This window comes from Tetrao urogallus (assembly GCF_951394365.1).
Source record: "Tetrao urogallus genome assembly, chromosome: 26".
NCBI classification, from domain to species: Eukaryota; Metazoa; Chordata; class Aves; order Galliformes; family Phasianidae; genus Tetrao; species Tetrao urogallus.
This window is the reverse complement of record NC_136839.1, coordinates 1,270,829-1,291,601: the sequence shown is the minus strand read 5'-3', so window position 1 is coordinate 1,291,601 and position 20,773 is coordinate 1,270,829. Positions and strand designations below refer to the sequence as shown.

Genomic DNA, 20,773 nt, shown 5'->3' with positions numbered 1-20,773 from the left:
CAAACACTGGGGGGTGGAGGGTAGGAGGAAAGCACCCAGCCCGAAAAAAAGGACAGGAGGCGACGGCAGGTGGAAGCAAGATTCCAGGTGGAAACGGCGACAGTGGGAACGCAGAGGTTTTTTATTAACAGGTTGCACGGGCTGAGATACAAAGACTTGCAAGAGCAGCAGCAGGAGGAGCGCTCTGTATTGGCACCCCAAAAGCCCACCTGCCCTGTGCCAGCCTGGACTGGTGGCCAAAGTGGCACTGCTGTGCTGCCCCAAAAGCACACGCACGATGCTCTGGCTGCACCAGGTCAGAGGCAGCAGGTTGTTTCTGGGGTCAGATCAGAAGCATTGCTGCCTGCATGGAATGTCAGTGCCTGTCCTCCTTGCCCATGCTCTGGGATCCCCTCTGTGCTCCTTTGGAACCCCTGAAGCCATTGCACAGGGGGTCCATCTCCCACCTGCATCCCCGCACATCCAGGCAGGTGTTGGAGTGGGCCTGGTGCTCGAATTTGAGCTCAGAGCCCCTCCTGCCCAGCCCTGCTCTCAGCTTTGCTTTGGGAGCAAGCATGCCAGCTGCGGCCATAAATCCACCCCATGGCTCTGCTCCAGGACCCGACCAGAGGAGAACCTGCAGCTACACCCACCAGAGAGGGTTGCTCCTGCAGTGAGAGGCCCGGTGCTACCAGGAAACAGGGCTGAGATAATTGCTGCAAATGAAAAAGGAGATTCATTCAGCAGCGCTGATTGTTAATAAAGGAGCAGGGCTGACTTGTGCGCAGCTGGGGGTGGTTTCTCCCCCCCCCCCCCCCCCAACCCCACAGCCTTTTTCCAGTTATTCAGCAAGCCCAGTGGCTGCTGCAGATTCCAGCAGAAACCCATTTGGACGGCGCTGGGGAGCCTGAGCTGTGATTTAATTAGGAGAAACATCTGGTGCTCTGCAGTCGCACCGTAAACCGCAGCTCCTCGGAAAAGTGCTCGTGCAAAACGGGATGGAGAGGAGCTCTGCTCACCCGGCACCACGGGCACAACCAACAGAGCTCATTCCTTGGGTGCCCAGCAGCTAGGACGGACCCTGAGGTGTGGGATGTGCACGCAGCAGTTGCCTTCGTAGGGTCTGAGTGGCAGCCCCAGCCCAGGGGGGGTCCGTGCCCCCTAACCAGTAACAGCAGCAGCATGGGAGCCTTCCGCCACCCGCCGCCTGGAGGGTGGATCGGCCCCCTCCAAAGCCAACCCCTGGTGGCTCAAATGAGGGCTCCTTTGCCAAATGCTGCTCCTGACACAATGGAGCTGCAGGCTGCGAGCGCAGCATTGCACAGCCCAGCACCCTGCATGGCCCATTGCAGCCACCAGGGTGGGATCCAGAGCTGGTGCACAGCCGGGAAGGTGTGAGGTGGCAGTGGGCAGGTGGGTGCTGGTGCTGCTGCCTTTACGCATCAGCTCCAAAAGGAGATGGGTGCCGCACCTCAGCTCTGCCTGGAGGTAGAGTCACAGAGAGGGAGCAGGTGGAGGTGGAGGAAGAGCAGACATCAGAGCAGATCCGAGGGCAGAGCACGGCAAGAGGAGTAACAGGAAATAAACCTGAGGCGAGCCGAGCTGCGGCTTGGGAAGCAGAGGCGGTTTGGTGTGGCTCAAGGCTGGACTCTTGGCAGCATCAGCTTTGGTCTGGCTGAGATCCAGGGCAGTGCCATCGTCACAGTGCTCACTGTGCCCCACACCATCCTCAGACTCCTGGCTGGTATCCCTGGGTGCTGCCTGTCCCAGCAGTCCTGCAGGGAACGCAGCCTCAGCCGAGCGGTGGTTGCTGATCTCGCTGATGGTCATCTCCAGCTCACGGATGGTTTCTTCCAGGCTATCCAGTCTCTGGTAGGCACCTTTACAAATCTCCCTGCTGCGTGGTGACATGCTGTGTAGGGGGGACCCCTCTGCTTCGTTTCTTCCCTGAGGAGTGGGGTTGTGGAACCCCCCAGCTGCCATCCCCCCCGCTTCAGCCCCAGCAGAGCTCCGATCCTGCACTGCCACGCACAGCTGGTGCCCAGCCTGGCTCCATCTGCTGCCCTGCAGGCCTGGGGGGCACCTGGCTCTTGACACCGGTGTGCTGCCGTGCTGCTCCCTCCGTGCACATCCAGGAGGGAGGGATGCATCCTGCCCAGCTCCATCTCTGGGCTCTGCATCACCAGGGAGCTGCGGGGCGATGCTGTGCCCTTCACTGCCTGCACCAGGGGGCAGTGCCATGACCATCCCTTGGGGACAAGGAGCCAAAGTGCACCGAGGAGAAACCTTGCTGCTGCCTTCGTGCCTTCTGGCAGAGTTTGGAGCAGGGTTTCCATTTGCTCCTCCTGCCGGCCAGCTCGCTCTGTGCTTCGGGACAGCCGGGACCTCGCCGTGTGCCAGGGGGAACCTGCGTGTCCTTCTCAGCGTGTGGGGTGCAGTGCTCAGGGGCTGCAGGGCTGTGGCTGGAGCACTCCCAGCTGCACACGGAGACCTGCTGGGGCTGCTGGCTGACACTCCACCTCTCTTCCCCACCTCGGCTGTACGCTCCCCTCCTGCTCCTCCATGGCCAGCGGGATCCCCGTGCTCAGAGCAGTGCTGTTCCACTGCGGGTTCGGGTTCAGGAGACGGCGGTGCAGACACCCAGTGGGTGAGCACAATCTGCGGGAGGGAGAAAGCCCTGCTCCCCGGGGCTGCTGGGGCTGCCAGCTCCTAGGTAGAGAAGTCAGACAGATTAAGGGCCTGGGAGCAGCGTGGGATGCCGTGCTGGGGGGATGGCAGCTGCTTGGGGAAGAGCAGCCGGGTTATTTCGGGTCCTGCTGTGCCTCCAGGCATCGCTGCAAGGATTTGTTCAGCCTGGGAGGGGCTCCAGCACTCCCCATGGGTGTCACACAGGGGCATGGCAACTTTAGAGGAGGTTTAAGCTACAAGTGAGCTGGAGTCTTCAGCAAAACAGACCTGGTGCTGCTCCACCTCCCCGATGCGTATGGGAACCTGACTGCCGTGATCTGGCTGAGATTTCTCTTGCACCAGCACAACAATTGTGTCAGAGCACAGTGCAGCCCTCTGCTGCTCATCCCCGTGCTGCTCTCAGCAGATCTGAAGGCAGGGATGAGCCCTTGCAAATGAGCTGCAGTGGGTGCCAGACCTTTAAATCCCTGAGCAGCAAGAAGTCACCTGGAACAGCCTGTCCTTCCTCCCCTCACCTGTCTGTTACAGTCCCAGGGATGTGCAATGAGCTGTGCAGCACCCAGGGGAATGCAGAAGGCCGTGCTCTGCAGGAGAAATGCTCTGACAGGAGAGCTGCTCCCCTCAGCTGCAGCAATGAGGCCTCTGCTCCACAGCACAGCGCCTGCCCCACTGCTCTGCTCCCTCTGCTGACACCATTGCTCTGCTCCGTCCTCACCACTTTGTTCCACTCCATTCTCACTGCTCTCCTCCATCCTCACCACTTTGCTCCATCTCAACCACACTGCTCTGCTCCATCCCACCCCCATTGCTTTGCTCCATCCCTGCTGCTCTGCTCCATCCCTGTTGCTCTGCTCCATCCCATCCCCACTACTCTGCTCCATCCCACCTCCATTGCTCTGCTCCATCCCTGCTGCTCTTCTCCATCCCTGTTGCTCTGCTCCATCCCTGTTGCTCTGCTCCATCCCATCCCCACTGCTCTGTTTCATCCCTTGACCGATGCCCTGCTGAACAAAAAGAGGTGAGATGCAGCCCAGGGCTCCCAGCATCCCCTCCCCTCCCTCCTGCAGTGCTGTGCATCACCATCTGCAGCCCCATTCAGTGCCATCAGAGCAGTGATTCCCCCCCCATCCTCTGCCCCAGGGCTGCAGCCCGGTGTCACATTGGTGCTCAGTCGGTGCCGCCATCAGTGCCGCACGCGCAGTGGCAGTGAGCAGAGGAGTGAAGAGAAGCCATTAGTTGGTTAAACCGGATAAGGAAGAAGTGAGTTAAGAGATGGGAGAGGCGGTGGTTAAGTGCAGCCAGCCAGGAGGAGATCTGCAGGAGGAGGGATGTTACCTTCCATCCTTCGGCTGCAACGGAGGCTCCATTGGGCCACATGTCTGCGTGCCCAGGGGAGACGGCAGCCGCGAGAGGATCGTAACGGAGCGTGGGGAGGAAAGGGGAGGCAGAGCTTCTCTGAAACACCTGGGGAGTCAAACAGCTGCGTTGGAGGAGGGCAGAGATGGAGCCCAGCCAGGACAGGGCTCAGCGCTACGGGGGGGCAGCCACTGGTGGGAGAGCATCGTGCCGTCCCCACGTCACCATGGATGGAGCGAGGACGGGACAGCCCCCACTGTGCTTTATGCCCCCGTGGATGGGATGAGGATGGGGACAGGATGGGAACGGTCACTGCAGTACTGAATGTCTCCAGGGATGGGGTGAGACTGGGGACAGCCACTCACGTCCCCGTGGATGGGGATGAGGATGGGGGCAGGATGGGGACAGTCACCGCAGTGTTGCACGTCCCCGTGTCCCCACGGATGGGGTGAGGATGGGGATGGCAGCCACTGTGCTGTTGTGTGGGGATCTCTCCCAGAGCTGCTCCTGCGGACACCTGGAGTTGGGTGGGCTGCGCTTCCCGTGCCCCCACGCTGCTGTGCTCACCTCCAGCTCCGCGATGATGCGGTCCTCATCGTCGTCATCTTTGATGGCAGAGGCGATGATGGGTGGGGTGGATGCAGGTCTCACCACCTCTGACACCGTCCGTCTCAGCTTCACCTGTGGCTTCTGGGTCTCCAGCTCTTCCGATTCTGCTTTCTGGGGGGCAGCGAGCGGTGAGGGGGCTGCACCCACGGGGTGACCACCATGGGGTGACCACCATGGGGTGACCACCATGGGGTGACCACCACGTGCCCAGCCCCGCCACCCACCTTCATAAAGCCAGGCTCCTTCTTGCTGGTGACGATGACTTCGCCGCTGCGGGTGGTGGTCAGCCCATGGGATGAGGGGAAGCTCCGGCGGGGTGGCGGTGGAGGCGGTGATTTGGAAGGTTTCTCGGTGCGGTACCGCGGCACCGTCAGTTCATCTGAGCAGAAAGCAGAGCTGGCACCGAGCCTTGCCCCCGTCCGTGTCCCCAATCCTTCACAAACCCGAGGCAGCCCCCTTCCTCTCCCCGTACCTGAGCCTCTGCGGCCGTTGGCATCCACCTTCCCCGTGGATTTCTGTGCGTGCTGAGGCTTGGATGGTTTATGCTCCGGCGTGGACGCGGCGCTGCTGCTGCCCGTGGTCTGCTTGTGCTTGGCAGCAAACTCCAGGTCGGGGATGGCCTTCATGAGCTCAGCCTGCGTCTCCTCCAGGAGGCGGTTGATGTCCTTGGCACTGTATTGGGTCAGCGCTGCCCGCTTCTCCTCCCAGTCCCTCTCAGCAGCCTGTGACAGCACAGCCCACTGCAGCCCTGCCCTTATGGGCAACGTGTGACCCCGCTGTCCCACCATCACCTCCCCATTGCCCCACTGAATCCCGCTGCCCCATAATCTCCCACAGCCAAGCCCACAGCAGTGCTGCTCTAACTCAGCATTGAGACGTCCCAGGCCGTGCTGGAGCCCCCCCTTCCCCTCGTGTCCCACTTGCACGTTGCATCTCCCCAGTATTTGGGGCTTTCCACTATTAAGACTCTCCATCAGCTCCAAACCCACTAGGGAGGATGCACCCCAGTTTCAGCTGGATGCTCCAGTAGGGTTAGAGCCATTAGAGGAGCCCCCCAGGCAGGACCCCACCCCACCCCCCCCAGGCTCTTACCTCCACAGACACAGCTTTGTCTGCGCTCTTCTTACTGGGCGTCTCAGGACCTGTCTGGGTTTTGGCAGGCACCATCTCTGGAGCCCGGGAAGGATTATTGCTCTTAGAAGGGTGGCTCTGGGTCTGGGGGGGGCTGTGCCCAAAGCTGGGCATGCCCAGGGGTTCAGTGCCAGCTGTCAGGTGGTGGAGGCTCACGGGGGGGCTCGGGGGCATCTCCAGCTCCAGCCCTTTGCTGAAGTCTGTCTCGGGGGCCATCTTCTTGGGGGATTGGCTGAGGTTGTTGGGGGGGGTCCACACGCCCTCATCCACTTGCCTGCAGGGGACAGAGGGAAGGCATTCACTGGGATAAGTGCTGGCGCTGGGTTACAGCACCGTCTTGGAGCCCTCTACAAATGCACGCAGCTCTGTGTTCATCTGCATCCCCAGTGTCTGCTCTCCCACAGCAGCGCATGCCAACGAGCTCCTCCACCTGCCCGTCCCTGTGCACGAACCTTGCAGGAAAGCAGCTCTCTCCAAATTCCACCCCTCTGTCAGATCTGCCCAAAATCGCCCTTTGGACTCAGCAGTTATTAGGGAAGGAGAGTGACAGGTAGGCAGATCAGTGTGCTGCGCCATCAGACGAGCTCATCTCCATACAAAACCAGGCTAGAACAGCGCCCGGGGCGAGCCCAGCAACACAGCCTGCCCCAGCAGTGAGCTCTGCTGAAAGGTCTCCTAATGGGAATGGGCAGGTGAGCTCTGGAGATGGTTTCCTCCACCCCAACAGCTCTGCTCCTCAAGAATGAGATTTCTGGCCCCGTTCAGTGCTCCCATCGCACCCAGATACGCGGCCACATTCTTCCAAGGCGATAAGGAAGGAGCTGCTTTCAAAGAGGGGCTCCCACATGCACACTGAGCAGCACTGGGGGCGTTAGGAATGGGATTCAATCCACTGGGGTTGGGCTCGATAGGTCTGTGCCACTTTGGGTTATTCAACCATTCTTTTTTTCCTTCTGATTTCTGAGCAGAAAAAGGAACCTTCTGTCAATTGCTCTGGGAATTTTCATCCACGACTCAGACAGGACAGCAGCACAGGAGCACCCAAAGGCCGTGCGCCACGAGGTGCGCCCAGGACACCCGGCTATGGGATGCCACGATGGGGAGGACACAGAGCAGGGGCAGCACCAGGGGTCGGGTGCAGAGCTCACCTGCGGATCTGGGTGAGTGTGTCAGTCACCGTCTTGCAGCGTTTCAGCAGCCCGTCGAGGCGGTTCGGCTCCTCCTTGAGGAACTTCACAGCTTCCACCTCCACCCGCAGCACCACCCGCATCTTGCTCTGCAGGCTGGGGAACTGGGCTGAGGGGACAGCGGGGTCACCGAGAGCCCTGCTGCCATCGTGTCTGGATGGAAGGGTCCCAGGGAGCCCGGGCTGCTGCCTCTTCACCTCCCTGCGCTCGCCATTCCGTCACCAACCCACCTCCCATTGGCACTGACTGCAGCCCTCGGGCACAATGCTGCCCTAGAGATGGGCAATCGGTCACCAGGACCCACAGATGTGCTGCTGGGGGGACACAGAGCAGCTCACTCCCTTTGCTTAGCGTCAGGCAATCTCATTGCAGGAGAGCAGAGCTGCTGCCACCCCTGTCCTGTGCCCTCCCCTTGTCCCCACTGTCCTCGTGTCTTCTTGCTGCCTCAGTGACTGCTGCCAGATCCGGAGCTCTGCCACTCTGCACTGAGACGTGGAATGGAGAAAGCTGCAGGAGCAGCAGAATAACAGCAGTGCACACAGGGTGGGCGACAGCATGGGGAAGGGGCAGCAGTGCCAAGCACAAGCAAGCTGCTGGGAGGACTTGTGTTGATTCTGGTAGTTGGTGGAGCACTGGTGCAGCCCCATGGCAACCCGCTCACCCTTGAGGTCTGTCAGCGTCTCCCCGAGCTGCTTGAGCACCACGGCCTTCTCCTCCAGCTCCTGCACTGGGATGAGGCGGTGGTTGTGCGCCAGATCCTTCTGGATCTTCTCCACCGACTTCTCCAGGTCACTGCGAGCACAAAGCAGGGCGGGTTGGCACCAGGTCCCCATGGAGGGTGGGAAAACGAGAGCCGCGTCGGGGACCGCGATGACACCAGGGATGGGGACGGCACCAGTGGAGGAAGCGAACCAGGGAGGGGGGTGTGGGCAGCAGGGTCCCAACCCCGTGCTCACTTCAGTTGCTGGGTGATGAGCTCCTCCTCGTTCAGGTACCGCAGCCTCTCCTCCTCCACCAGGCTGCGCTGGCGCTGCAGCGGGTCCTCGTGTTTGCGCATGGTGTCCGTCACCCGCACGCTGATCTCCGTCTCCGTCCGCCGCAGCATCGTCTTCACCGTCTCCTGGTTCTGCAGCTGGGGGGGTTTGGGGGGGCAAAGCAAGGCTGGGTGGGCTGACCTGCACGAGGTCACCGGGAAAGGGGCATTCCCTGCCCCCAGGGGTTGGGTCGGGTGACCCCACGGTACCAACCTGCAGCTTCTTGAGCTGCTGCAGCTGGTTGCGGAGGTCGCTGGCGTTCTGCTGCAGGTCGTGGAGGTGCAGCTGCATGTGCAGGCGGGTGATGGCTGTGGGCTGCCCTGCAGGCGTGCTGGTGGCAGAGGGTGGGGGGGGTGCAGGCACTGGGGTCCCCATGCCGCTGTGGCTGGTTGCTGTGGGATGGGGGAGATGAGAGGAGGATGCTGGGACGTGGAACTGCAGCCTGGGTGGGAGGGCTCCCCACAAACCCTCTCCTTCCCCACTGTGTCCCAGCCCAGCAGTGCTGCTGCTCGGTCCCTACAACTGCCACCAACTCTGTCCTGGAACAAAGGTGAGCCTGAAGCTCCCAGTGTGGGATGGGGCCCCTGGGGACAAGGACCCACAACTGCCCCAGGATGTGGGGATGACCACTGGAGGGGGGGATCTCCAAAGCTCTCCCCAGCCACTTACATGCTGATGGAGGAGTCCCACCATTGGTGGCTTCAGTCTTCTCACTGTGACAAAAGAGAGGAAGGGGTGAACATGGAGCGCAGAGGAGCGGCCCAGAGGAGCCCCCCTGGATCTCATTCCTGCCCCTTCTTCCCCCCACCTCCTTACCTGGGGGTCTCAGCCTCGGAACCACGGAGCAGGGCACTCTGCACCAGCCCCGTCAGGCTGGCGATCTGCTTCTCCATGGCCTCCATCCTCTCCCTGCGAGGACAGGGGGTGAGGGTTAGGAGTAGTGACACCCTTAGGGTTAGAGGCAACACTTCACCACCTGACCCTGTGCTTCTGTAGAGCCAGCAATAGGGAACCTTGCCCCGCTCCCCAGTCATACCCAAGGACAACCCACCCAGCAGAGCCCCAATTCCACAGGGAAACCTCAGCGGGGCCCTTTCTCACCTCGTTTCCGTGTCCTTGGCTGGCACCGGGGAGCTGAACCCCGAGAGCGGACGGTCCCCAGGGCCAGGGAACAGCTCGGGGGGTCCTGCAGCACCGGGGTTGCGTGGCTTGCTGACGGGGCTCTCCATGAAGACAGAGGAGCAGGAATCCTTGCGGAAGGACTGCCGGACGGGTGAGGAGCGGCTGGGCGGCCCCGAGTAAGGGCTGTGCGGGCTCTGCCCCTCCACCATCTTCTGCGGGGAGGAGGGGGGCATGCGGAAACCCAGGCCGGGTCCGTAGGTATCGCTGTAGATCTGTGCATTGGGTTTGTACAGGCTGTCCTCCAGCTCCGTCTGCAGCGCGGCCGCCGAGTAAGTGCTGAGCGAACGCACCGAGCCCCTCTTGTACAGCCCACCCGAGTAACCAAAAGGGTCCCCCATGCCGGCCAGAGACTGCGTGGAGGTGATGCTGAGCCTCCCCTCGTGCACCATGCCGTAGGGATCGGCGTACAGCCCCTCGTTCTTCACCAGCACCATGTTCTTCCCTGCCAGGTCCTCGTCGGGTTTGACGTCGCGACGTTCCAGGATGGCGCTGGGGCTGGGAGAGACTCCGGGTGCTGGGGGAAGGCTGGCCAGGCGCTCGCCGTGGTGAACCGGGCTGCCGGCGTAGGAGGGTGGGCGGCCACCACTGTAGGACATGCGGGAGCGGGAGGGGGACGAGGACTGCAGGACGGGTGGGGGGGAGCCTGAGGCCAGGTGTGGGGCAGGGGACATGTTGTTCAGGCGGCGGGTGGGAGAGGATTCCCTGGAGGTGTAAACCATCTCCCGCTGTGGAAAGAAGAAAGGATGGTCAGCGCTGCATCCTGCTGTGCCCGGTCACCTTCTCCCTGCCTTGGGGGTGGCAGCCCCGAGGACCAGCAACCCTACGTGTCACCCCCTGGCTTTGGCAAATGGCAGCTCCCTCCTTCTCCTTCAAGAGCGGGATGATTCATCGTGATGAATCCCCTAATTATCGCGTTTATGACACCCCGCTGCCAGGCCCCAAACATCCATTCTTTTAACAATGCCACGACTGGGGAAGACGAATGGCAGCCATGACTCCTCCCACAAACACATGCAATCGCCATGCCCTCCTCATCGCCCTCCTGCCTTGCACCAACCCCAGCCCCACACCGAGGCGCTGCCCACCCCCCTGGCCCCCAGCCCCTTACCCTCAGGTCACCATTGGTGATGTGCGAGGCAGGGAATGAGGCATAGAGCGGCTCTTTTCGGTATATTTTAATGATGCTTCTGTCCTGGATGTCGCTGGAAGGAGAGGCAGAGCCATGAGGAGAGCCCCAGCAGTCGCACAGGGCTGCACCCGTGCTGCTCGCAGAGCCCCAGCCAACGTCAGAGGTCCCAGGGGAAGGTTTGGTGGCCGTGCCCAGGCAGGAGGCACAAGACAGCAGCACCAGGGGCTGCTTTGGCTCTGCAGAGCCGAATGAGCACCACCTGCCAAGGAGTCTTTTCAGGGCATTGACACCAACCCGAAGCCCTCCACCACCTCCACGGAAACCCTTTCCCATTGCAGGGGTCATCCCACCCCCACTGATGGGGACGGCAGAGAGGCTTCCATCATCAGCATGTCCCTGAGATGGATGCGCTCAGTGCTCTGTGCCAGCAATCTGGGTCTGCGTGCTCCTGAGCTGCCCCCCAGGTCTGTCTGTCCCTCACCGGACATCTTCCAGCTCGTAGAAGACATTGCGGGATTCGTCCTTGATGAGGATGGCGGTGTTGGGAGACTTCAGCATCCCCATGGTGAGCTTCTGGGGGAACATGTGGACGATGAGGGCGTGCAGGGTGTCCATGCTGCTGATCTCGTGGGTGATGTGCACACGCCTCGTCTCATCCCCAAACTGCAGGAAGAGGACCCCTGGAAGCAAAGCGAGCAGAGAGCAGTGGGGTTGAGCCAACATCCCCACAGCTGCTGGGCTCACACGTCCTGGTGTGATGCTGCACCGTGGGCAGGGGGTTGCATTTCCCAAAGCATGGATGCAATCAGCAATGCTGCACCATGGGCAGGGGTTGCATTTCCCAAAGCATGGATGCAATCAGCAATGCTGCACCATGGGCAGGGGTTGCATTTCCCAACACATGGATGCAATCAGCAATGCTGCACCATGGGCAGGGGTTGCATTTCCCAAAGCATGGATGCAATCAGCAATGCTGCACCAGGGGGATGCATTTCCCAACACATGGATGCAATCAGCAATGCTGCACCAGGGGGTTGCATTTCCCAAAGCCTGGATGCAATGAGCAATGCTGCACCATGGGGTTGCATTTCCCAAAGCCTGGATGCAATGAGCAATGCTGCACCATGGGCAGGGGTTGCATTTCCCAACACATGGATGCAATCAGCAATGCTGCACCATGGGCAGGGGTTGCATTTCCCAAAGCATGGATGCAATCAGCAATGCTGCACCAGGGGGATGCATTTCCCAACACATGGATGCAATCAGCAATGCTGCACCAGGGGGTTGCATTTCCCAAAGCCTGGATGCAATGAGCAATGCTGCACCATGGGGTTGCATTTCCCAAAGCCTGGATGCAATGAGCAATGCTGCACCATGGGCAGGGGTTGCATTTCCCAACACATGGATGCAATCAGCAATGCTGCACCATGGGCAGGGGTTGCATTTCCCAAAGCCTGGATGCAATGAGCAATGCTGCACCATGGGGTTGCATTTCCCAACACATGGATGCAATGAGCAATGCTGCACCATGGGCAGGGGTTGCATTTCCCAAAGCATGGATGCAATCAGCAATGCTGCACCATGGCAGGGGTTGTATTTCCCAAAGCATGGATGCAATGAGCAATGCTGCACCGTGGCAGGGGTTGCATTTCTCAGTGCATGGATGCAGTAAGGCTGGGGCAGTGCTGGAGTACCTGGAGAACGCAGCTTCGTCTGGCTGGTGGAGCGGGACAGAGGCAGGCTCTGCCGAAACCGGTTCATCCTATTGAAGCCCAGGGGCAGCTCTGCTTCCGACATGGTTTCCAGGGATTCAGCCGAGGCGAAGGAGAGCTTGGCTTGATCAGCCAGGCCAGGCTGGGAGCCCTGTGAGTGCCGGGAGCTCCTGGTCTGCAAGGGGAGCAGGAAGGTGAGAGCCCAGCACCCATCCGTGCCCTGCACCCACGTGTATGGCCACATACCCCTAGCCCCATAGCCCCGCACTGCTCACATGTGTTTTCCACATTTCAAAGCCATTCCAAGCAAACCACTGCAAAGAAACCCAGCGCTGGCTGGCTGGTTACAGAGCCAGGAGTCGCACGCGAGCACAGGAATAACCTTAGCAATTACAGGAGGTTACACATCCATTACGCCAATGAACCAGCTCCCGGGATACATAAATGCCCAGCTTCTCCTAGAAGCAAAGCAGCACTGAGGTTTATGGCTGCCTGAGCAAAGGGAAAGTAATGGGTTTGGGTTTACAGCAGTAAAAATTTAATATGCCAGGAGTCCAATTTCACACGGCCAAGCGTATTTCCTCTGCATAAAAGTTGAGGGTACGGACACGGGTGTTGTGAGCTGATATCTGTGGGTTAAGCAAAAAGGAGTGCATTGGGAGGAGTGAATGGACAGCCCCTGAGATCAGCACTCAGCACCCAGCACAGCACCCAGCACAGCTCAGCTCACAGCTCAGCACCCAGTGCAGCACCCAGCTCAGCACCCAGTGCAGCACCCAGTGCATCACCCAGCTCAGCACCCAATGCAGCACCCAGTGCATCACCCAGCACAGCTCCCAGCTCAGCACCCAGTGCAGCACCCAGCACAGCACCCAATGCAGCACCCAGTGCAGCACCCAGCTCAGCACCCAGTGCAGCACCCAGCACAGCACCCAATGCAGCACCCAGTGCATCACCTAGCTCAGCACCCAGTGCAGCACCCAGTGCATCACCCAGCTCAGCACCCAATGCAGCACCCAGTGCATCACCCAGCTCAGCACCCACTGCATCACCCAGCCCAGCACCCAGTCCATCACCTACTGCATCACCCAGTGCATTATCCAGTCCATCACCCAGCCCAGCACCCAGTCCATCACCCAGCCCAGCCCAGCACGGCTCCATTTCCCAGACACACATTTAACGTTGGCAAATGAACCCAGGAGAACAAACAGCTCCCGGGGTGTGGAAAAGGCGGCGTGGAAGGGACAGCAGCTCTTTTCTAAGAGCCAAAAGAAAAATCAATACGGAATGATAACAGCCATCATCGTCATTTAAATTAGACATTAATTGGAGGATTTAATTAATCCTGCGGGGCGGGGTTTTCTAGAACTTGAAATGTTCTCGCTGTAGCTAATTGCTGGAAAATTGACTGCTTCGTTTTGGTGGTGCTGTTTGAAGGCAGAGCTTGCAGGCAGCACAGATGCTTTGCACGCTGCCATTAGGAGAGGTTTCCTGCAGGAGGGGAGCGGGGCCAGAGCAAAGCAGCACTGCACGTGGGGGGGCCCTGCAGCAGCAAAAGATGGGGGGGCTCAGGGCTGACCCCCATCCCCAGTGCTCTGTCACCCCGGGGGTGAGGTGGGGGGGTCTCTGGCTCTCTGTATCCTCAGCACAGCAGGGTGGTGGGGATTGCTGTTGCCATGTAGCATGGCTTGTTGCTATGGGACGTGGTGTGTGAGCACGGCAGCACTGCGCCCTGCTGCACTCTGCAGGGAGAGCTGCCCACCCCCTCCCTCCCCCAGGTGAACCCAGACCCCTCCTGCCCTCTGCCCCACAGCTTTGGCTGACCTCAGGTAATTAAGCTGCTCTGATGGAGCTCATTGTGGCATCCACCAAAAAAAAAAAAAAAAAAAAAAAGGAAAAAAAGAGGGCAAGATGAAAATTAACGGATTTTTAGCCCGGAAGGGACTGTTCTGATCATTAGCCTGATGCTCAGCCTCACGTGCTCAGACAGCAACCCAAGCAGGGACCAGCAGCATCACACAGCCCCCAGCACACCCCTCTGCAGGGCACCTCCATGGCACGCATCCCCCTACGTCCCCAGGACCCCCAGAGCCCCCCCCCCCCCCCATGGCACCCCCCAATGCTGGCCACCCCACACCCCCAGGACCCCAGCATTGCCCCTGCAGTGGGCAGTGGGGCAGGATGGGTGCCTCGACCCACTTTGTGCTGCTGTAAGAGGGGTGAGCAGACCCTGCTGCTCTGGGGGGGGGGGGCTCTGCCCTTTCTGTCACATGGGCTGATGAGGGGGAGGCACCCGCAGGGTTGGGACACCCGCAGAGCACCACAGCCACATCCTTTGCCTCCTGTGGACCATTAATGAGCTGACTTCAGGGGAACTGTGTTTTATTGCGGTGCCTCACTAATGACTTATCCCTCTCTCAGGTAATAAGGCTCAAACAAGCATCCAGAGCCACGCTTCTCCTTGTCTGGAGATGCCCAAGGGAGTTGAATCCTGCCTTGCTGGGAGTCAATGAAGGGTAGGGGGGCACCCACAGCCCCACAGAGCCCTTGTGGGGGACACCTCACCTGGCCAAGCATTGCCAGGGCTGCGTGCAGGGCGCAGGCACAGAGCATCCATCGAAACCCGACATCAAACCCAAGCAATGACTCCAGAATGGAAACCTGATTCCCTTCCTGGCCCCGACTGTATCACACAGCTGAGGAGTGAGATATCAGAGCACGCAACAACGAGCGGAATATCCTCCTCCTCGCAGAGCACCTCTCATCCCAGGGGCCTTATCTACCTCCATGCTGTTGCCGTGCTGTGGAAGGAGCTGATGCTGGTGGCCGTGCATCCGCTGCTGCCTGACCCCAGGCTGGGTGCAAGGTGAGGGCACCCCAGCTCCAGCAGCACCGTGGAGCAAAGGCATTGGGTCCCCCAGGGGCAGCTTAGCCCCAGCTCTGCCCCTGAGGAGCCCCACATCTCCCCATACCCCAGGCATCGAGACCCTTCCCACGGTGCCACGAGCAGAAGGATGGAGGGGGAGGAGCCCCCCCTGGCTGCCCCTGCAATGCCGTGCTGGGAGATGACCCATTTCTGCCTGAAATTGCAGCACAGGGTTAATGCAGCTGGAGCTGCTCTGCGCTCTTCAGGGGCAGAAAGTGAATGGAAAGCAGAGGAGTGCTGCTGCCCAAAGCAAAACAAAGCTGCCCAAAGCAAAACAAAAGCAGCCCAAGGCCACAGGTGGATGGTAACGCTGCAGCTCCGGGCACAGAGTGGGGAAAGGAAGCTCTAAAAGCACCCACAGAGTGGGGTGGTGACGGGCACTGAGGTCAGGGTGGCTGCAACCCCCCTCCTGCAGCAGTGGGCACAGACCACCCCCCCATCCTGGGTGTTGCTTTTGGTTCTGTGTCTTATGTAAAAGAGGTGGGATGGGGGAAGGGGGAGACTTGGGGGGGGGGGGGGGGGGGGGGGGCTTTGTCTTTTATCTCCCCGGAGCTAAAAATAAGCTACAATTAAGTGATTCTTTCAGCTCTAAAACTTCCAACGATCCCTTTCCTGTCAGCGCTGAGGCAGTTCCATTCTATCTGCCTGGCTGGGCAAGGATGCTGCTCTCCTCCTCCCACCCCCTCCCTCCCCACTCCCAGGTTCCAGCTGTGGCTCCAGCTGTGGTCAGAGGACGGGGTGAGGTGGGGGCAGCGATGGGACCCACAGCCATCCCCCATCCCACTGATGGAGAGCTGGGATGGAGGCAGGGAACAGGGAAAGGGAGCAGAACTGAGGCAGAGGAGCAGCGAAGGGCTTCACCCTGCCCTTCTGAAAGAAGAACTGAGAAAAACACAGGGACACAGCAGAGCACCCAGAGTCGTTCCCATGCAAGCCTCACAACCACCAGCACCAACCTCACACCTTAACTCGGCTCTCTGCTGACCCCCCAACAATCAGCTCTGCCTCAGCCATGGGAAGAACACCATTTGCAACACAGAGATGAAGCTCCCAGCTTCCCCCCCCCTACCACCACCTTCAGCCCAGCCCTACCCAGCCCCCCTTTCCCCCCCCACCAGCACCAACCTGGCCTTGCAGTGGGCTGGGATCAGCCCTCGCCGTGTTACTGCTGCAGGCAGCATCCAGCCCTGAGCGCAGCCCCTCCCCAGGACCCTGCAGGCTGGGCTGGGCTGGAGCCGGGCAGCAGCATGGGGGGGCTGCAGCTGCCCCCAGCCCTGCCGTGCTCACAGCACATCGTGCTGCGCTCGCAGGGATAATGCACTGCAAAGTGCTGGGGGGAGCTGGGCTCAGTGAGCATCGCGCTGCTGCTGCGGTGGCACGGAGCCTGGAGGGGTCCCCCCCAGCTTCCCCAGCCCCTCTGCGTTTCCTTTGCTTCAGGATAAAGGAGAAGGTCTCTGAAATCCAACCCAGCTTGGGCAGCAGCTGGCATGGAGCTGGTGAGCCCAGCCCTGAGCCAAGCACCACGACTGGTTATTTACTGCATGCGCACAGCCCGGCTGCGGCCCCTGGTTGGACATGGATCTGGATTAACTCCCTGTAATCCCCTTCTCAGCACTTTAATCCTGCATCTGAGTGCAGTCCCATCTGGTGGAGCACTGCGTTCTCAGGACAGGGACCGCAGCTCAGCACTGTGCTGGATGGGGCTGGGCTGGGAAGGGGACCCAACCAGGGAGAGGGGAGGGGGGGACAGGTTGGCACAAGCCATGGGAAGGTATGGGGAGCACCACAGGCACGGGTGGGGGCAGGATGGGGGCAATGGGACCCTATGTGGACTAAGGTCTCCTCATGCTCTCCATCATGCTCCATCCTCTGCCCATCCCCAGCCATAGGCGCAGCCCTCAGGGACGGCGTTGCAGTTCTGCCCTAAAATCCCACCCTTTGGCCCCCTGAGCTGAAGGTGCGGCGCTGAGACCGCAACGCTGCAGCACCGCCACGATCAGGCGAGGCCAGGGATGGGCAAAGCAAAAAGTGCACGGAGCAGAGCTGCCAAGAGCATCTCAGCTCCCAGGTGGGCAGACCTCAGCACCAAAGGGATGGAGGAACCCAGCTGACACAGCCCCCTCCACCCCACGCACCTGCAAAAGCCTTCGCATTGACACTGCATGTAATCCCCAACGCTCACAGCTCACTGCCGCTCACAGCGTGCCGCTCAGAGCCCCATTTCATCCTCCTGTGATGCACTACTTGGAGGGCTTCCATGGCACGGGGACACGGAGCTTGGATTGGGACCCCTTGGGACGTGCAGGGCTGCGGCCGCTCATCCCCACACTGCCAACAGAGGGTCAGCAGCAAGCAAAGCTGTTAGCAAAGCTGGGAGCAAAACAACATCTGTGCCTCCCGCAGCTCTGCTGCTGTCGACGCTTCCAAGGAAAATTTAATTGCAATTTTGAAGGTTTTTTTCTTTCTTTTTTTTCTTTTCCTGAAGCAAGAACAGAAGTTGGAGGGTGGGGATTTCTGGATGTTCTGCCTGCAGTGCCGCCTGCCTCGTCCCGTCCTATTGCTGCTGTACTGCAGCCAGGCCGGCCTGCATTCACAACTGGGGTGCTTGGAGTTGGGCAGGGAGCCCTGAAGCACAGCACTGGGAGCGCTGCTGCTGCTGCTGCCCTGAGCAGCTCCCACCCATCTGCAAACAGAAGAAGGAAAGACGAAACCGACGCGCTGCGTCACAGAGCGCTTCATTCATTCATTGCTAACGAACTCTGCTCATCCTTCATTATTGATGGGCCAGGAGTGAAAGGTGGCACGGTCTGCTGGCAGAGCCCAGGTAATGGGACACGGCCCCTGCGGGCTCCTATGGCTGCACAGCCCTTGGGGAGCATCCTGGGGGCAGCACACACTGCGGCAGCCCCTCCTGCACCCCCAGCTCCCTGCACACCGATGGCCACACTGAGCCTCGTGCGCTGCTCCGGCGCAGCCCAGAGCACTGAAGCTCAGCACAAATCAATCCAGCGGGGGATTGTGAACCTCCTGAAGGTGCACGAGAGTGGAAAAAAAAGGAGTGAGAACTGGAGGAAAGTGGGGCTGAGCACCAAAGGTGGATGAAACCACAGGTCCGGGGTGCTGCTCCGCGTGCTCTGAGCGCAAAGCAAAGGCGGTCAGGGTGCACCCACCTACGGGGTTCCCTCCGTGGCCATCCCTCCCACCCCACCTGCATCTCACCCCCGAACCAAAAGCGCCCCTGCTCATGGCACAGCAAGAATTCACCCAGCGCCTAATGCTCACCATTTTGTCAGGATTATCCCGATTAACCCAGCATTAATCCCGATCTCAATGTTAACAGGATTAGCGTCCCAATCGGATTAGTCTTTTAAACCAGACCCCTTGACTAAAGGAAGGGGGCCGTCCCGCCAGATGTGCGCAGCCGCCAGATGTGCACGGGATGGAGTGAGGTTCCCCCACAGCGTCAGCTCCCCAAACTGCTGCTTGCTGCCCAATAGGATGGAATGGAGCAGCAGGTGCTCCTAAGGAACCCCGGAGAGCTGTGCCAACCCAGCACAGGCAGAGCTGGGACAGGGACACCCCACCTCCCGGTGCTGGGGGTGACTCCCATCCCATGGGAAGGATAAGCACAGCCACCCTACGGAGGAAGCCTGGCTGCTTTTCCTGAGCTTGTTCCTCCCAAGCCTGAAAGAGGCTCATCCAGGAGAAAAGCAACGGGAAAACAGCAGAGATGAGTGTGATCCATCCTTCTGAGCTGTGCCTGCGGACGGGGCTATGCTGGGGATGGGCGACAGGAGATGGATTTGGGGCGAGGGCAGCATCCTGCCTCCTCGGGGCTGTTTTACCCCACTTCCCCCCCCTCCCCCCCCCCCCCACTCCCCGCTGCTCGGGAGCTGCGTCCAATCCTCTGCTCAATGGTGGTGCTGCCTCGTGTGACAGCATCTTCCAAAAATAAGCAAATTACTGCATCCTTCAGGGCCGCCGGGGAGCGGAAGGAAAGCTGGGCAGGAGAAAGCAGCAAGAAGGGGATGGGAGAGAAGGGGACGAGGAATAATTGCAGGGGGCTGTGCTCACACACACACAGGTACCCTCAATCTACACCAGTCAGCAGCAGGGCTGGGCTCTGGGAGCCATCCCAGCCTGCAGATCCCAGGAGGAGGGTCCTGAACAACCCAAAAATGCAACGGGGATCGCTCTGGTTGTGGGTCCTGACGAAACACATGGCAGGGGGGCTCAGGAACTGGCAGCTGAGCCAATGAGATGCCAGGGCAGAGGGCTCAGGGGTGCACTGGGGCTGATTTAGGGGGCAGACACACAGTGGGGTGCAGAAGACCCCATGGCTGGGGACAGACCCTCTCCGCAGTGAGACCAGGAGCATCTCCTCATCTCCATCCTGAGCGTGGCAAACCAAAGCCCACACCTGGAGAGCCCCAAATCTGCAGCCAGCAGCTGCCTGTGGGTGAAAGGGGGGACGCAGCAGGGACACAGGGGTGAGGGGAGCAGGTCCTGCCTGGGACCCTTTGTGGCTCTTTCCCATAGGATGGTGGCTCCCTGGCCAAGGAGGGGGGCACAGCCAGGAGACCCCAGGACACACGTGGCCGCGAGGCAGCCTCCAGCATCTGCTCCACACATCAGCCTAGCACAGGGCTCCCTTGACACCCCAGGTCAGCAGCTTCCAGGTGCAGAGCACTGGGCAGATTTAGCTGCATGCAGTCCCACATGGGATGCTCTGCCTGCAATGCAAAGTGCTGCTGGGTGAAGCAATGCTCCCTGCATACACCCAACTGCTCTCGGGACAGCTGGCGCTCAGAGCTCATCCCCATTTCATTCCTTACAAGAAAAGAAAGGGGGAAAAAATAATAATAATAATAATAATAATAATGAAAATCAGAGCTTTTGTGCCACCCCTTCAGGCCCAGGAAATTGTCAGAGCAGGGAGGACGCAGACAGCTGGATGTGCACAGAGCTGCCGCTCGCACGCGTTTTGCACTGCGAGCACTTCAGGAATGAGCACTGGGAACAATGTGCTCATATTATGTGTTTGATGACTCCTCAGCTCGGAGCTGCCAGCAGAGCACAGCGCCTGTTTTATCCACAGGAAGAACAGACCCACCAGGACGGCGTGCCAAGGTCAGCCGGCAACGCTGCCGGCCTTGAAGCGCTGCCATTGCAGCCCCGTGAGGAAGAAGAGGAGGGAGGAAGGCAGCTCTGGGCCACGCGTTCTGAACCCCCAATCAACGGGGTGACGGCCTGCAAGGCGCTGGGTCTGCTCTGTGCAATGCTGGGTGCAGGTATCGGTGAGCACCGCATCCCTCGCCGCTCCTCGGCTGCGCTCAGCAACCGACCGACCGACCTGGGACCCACAGCCACCCTACCAACAGCCATAAGAGCACATGGGGGGGCAGGCAGCTGTCCTGCTGAGCTCAGAATCCACCCGCAACGGGCTTTGCTCTGTCCTTTTCCTGCCGTTAAGGGGACGCGGCCCTCATCCTGCAGCAGTGAGGCGACTGCAAAGCAGCACGGATCGCCTGCGGCCCAAGTGAGGGCAAGGCACGGATTCCTCTCGCTCAGGGCACAGTTTCACCTCCACACAACACCTCGACCTGGAGCATAAGAGCCTTCTCACGAGCTGAAGCTGAGTAACGCGCCTCTTTGGCACAGCAACCCTGAGCACAGCCCCCAGCTCCCACCCCCTGCATGGACACAGATGAGGCACAGGTGGAGAAGTGCATGCACGTCAAAACCAAAGCTATGACCAAAAAAATCAGAAATACTGACCTTAAAGCTCCAGTAGTTGGCTGCTAACGACAACAAAATAAAGCGACGAAACGAAGGAAAAC

The 20,773-nt window shown here is 60.1% G+C and overlaps 1 protein-coding gene across 1 annotated transcript in view; it reads right to left on the bottom strand.

Annotated features, from left to right (window-relative positions):
* Positions 1-1,473: 1,473 nt before the first annotated feature.
* The window catches only part of SRCIN1 (SRC kinase signaling inhibitor 1), a gene marked incomplete at its 3' end in the record, with an annotated part of 43,520 nt that continues 24,220 nt past the window's right edge, over positions 1,474-20,773 (bottom strand). The window contains exons 3-20 of the mRNA XM_079547191.1: positions 20,712-20,731; positions 11,990-12,182; positions 10,777-10,975; positions 10,275-10,368; positions 9,086-9,891; positions 8,801-8,893; positions 8,654-8,697; positions 8,198-8,376; positions 7,907-8,082; positions 7,612-7,742; positions 6,912-7,059; positions 5,725-6,037; positions 5,105-5,354; positions 4,857-5,011; positions 4,591-4,743; positions 4,003-4,131; positions 2,512-2,688; positions 1,474-1,926 (exon numbers count right to left, since the gene is read on the bottom strand). Of these exons, the coding sequence (XP_079403317.1) occupies positions 1,474-1,926; positions 2,512-2,688; positions 4,003-4,131; positions 4,591-4,743; positions 4,857-5,011; positions 5,105-5,354; positions 5,725-6,037; positions 6,912-7,059; positions 7,612-7,742; positions 7,907-8,082; positions 8,198-8,376; positions 8,654-8,697; positions 8,801-8,893; positions 9,086-9,891; positions 10,275-10,368; positions 10,777-10,975; positions 11,990-12,182; positions 20,712-20,731 (3,713 nt within the window). The remainder of the gene's footprint in view (positions 1,927-2,511; positions 2,689-4,002; positions 4,132-4,590; positions 4,744-4,856; positions 5,012-5,104; positions 5,355-5,724; positions 6,038-6,911; positions 7,060-7,611; positions 7,743-7,906; positions 8,083-8,197; positions 8,377-8,653; positions 8,698-8,800; positions 8,894-9,085; positions 9,892-10,274; positions 10,369-10,776; positions 10,976-11,989; positions 12,183-20,711; positions 20,732-20,773) is intronic.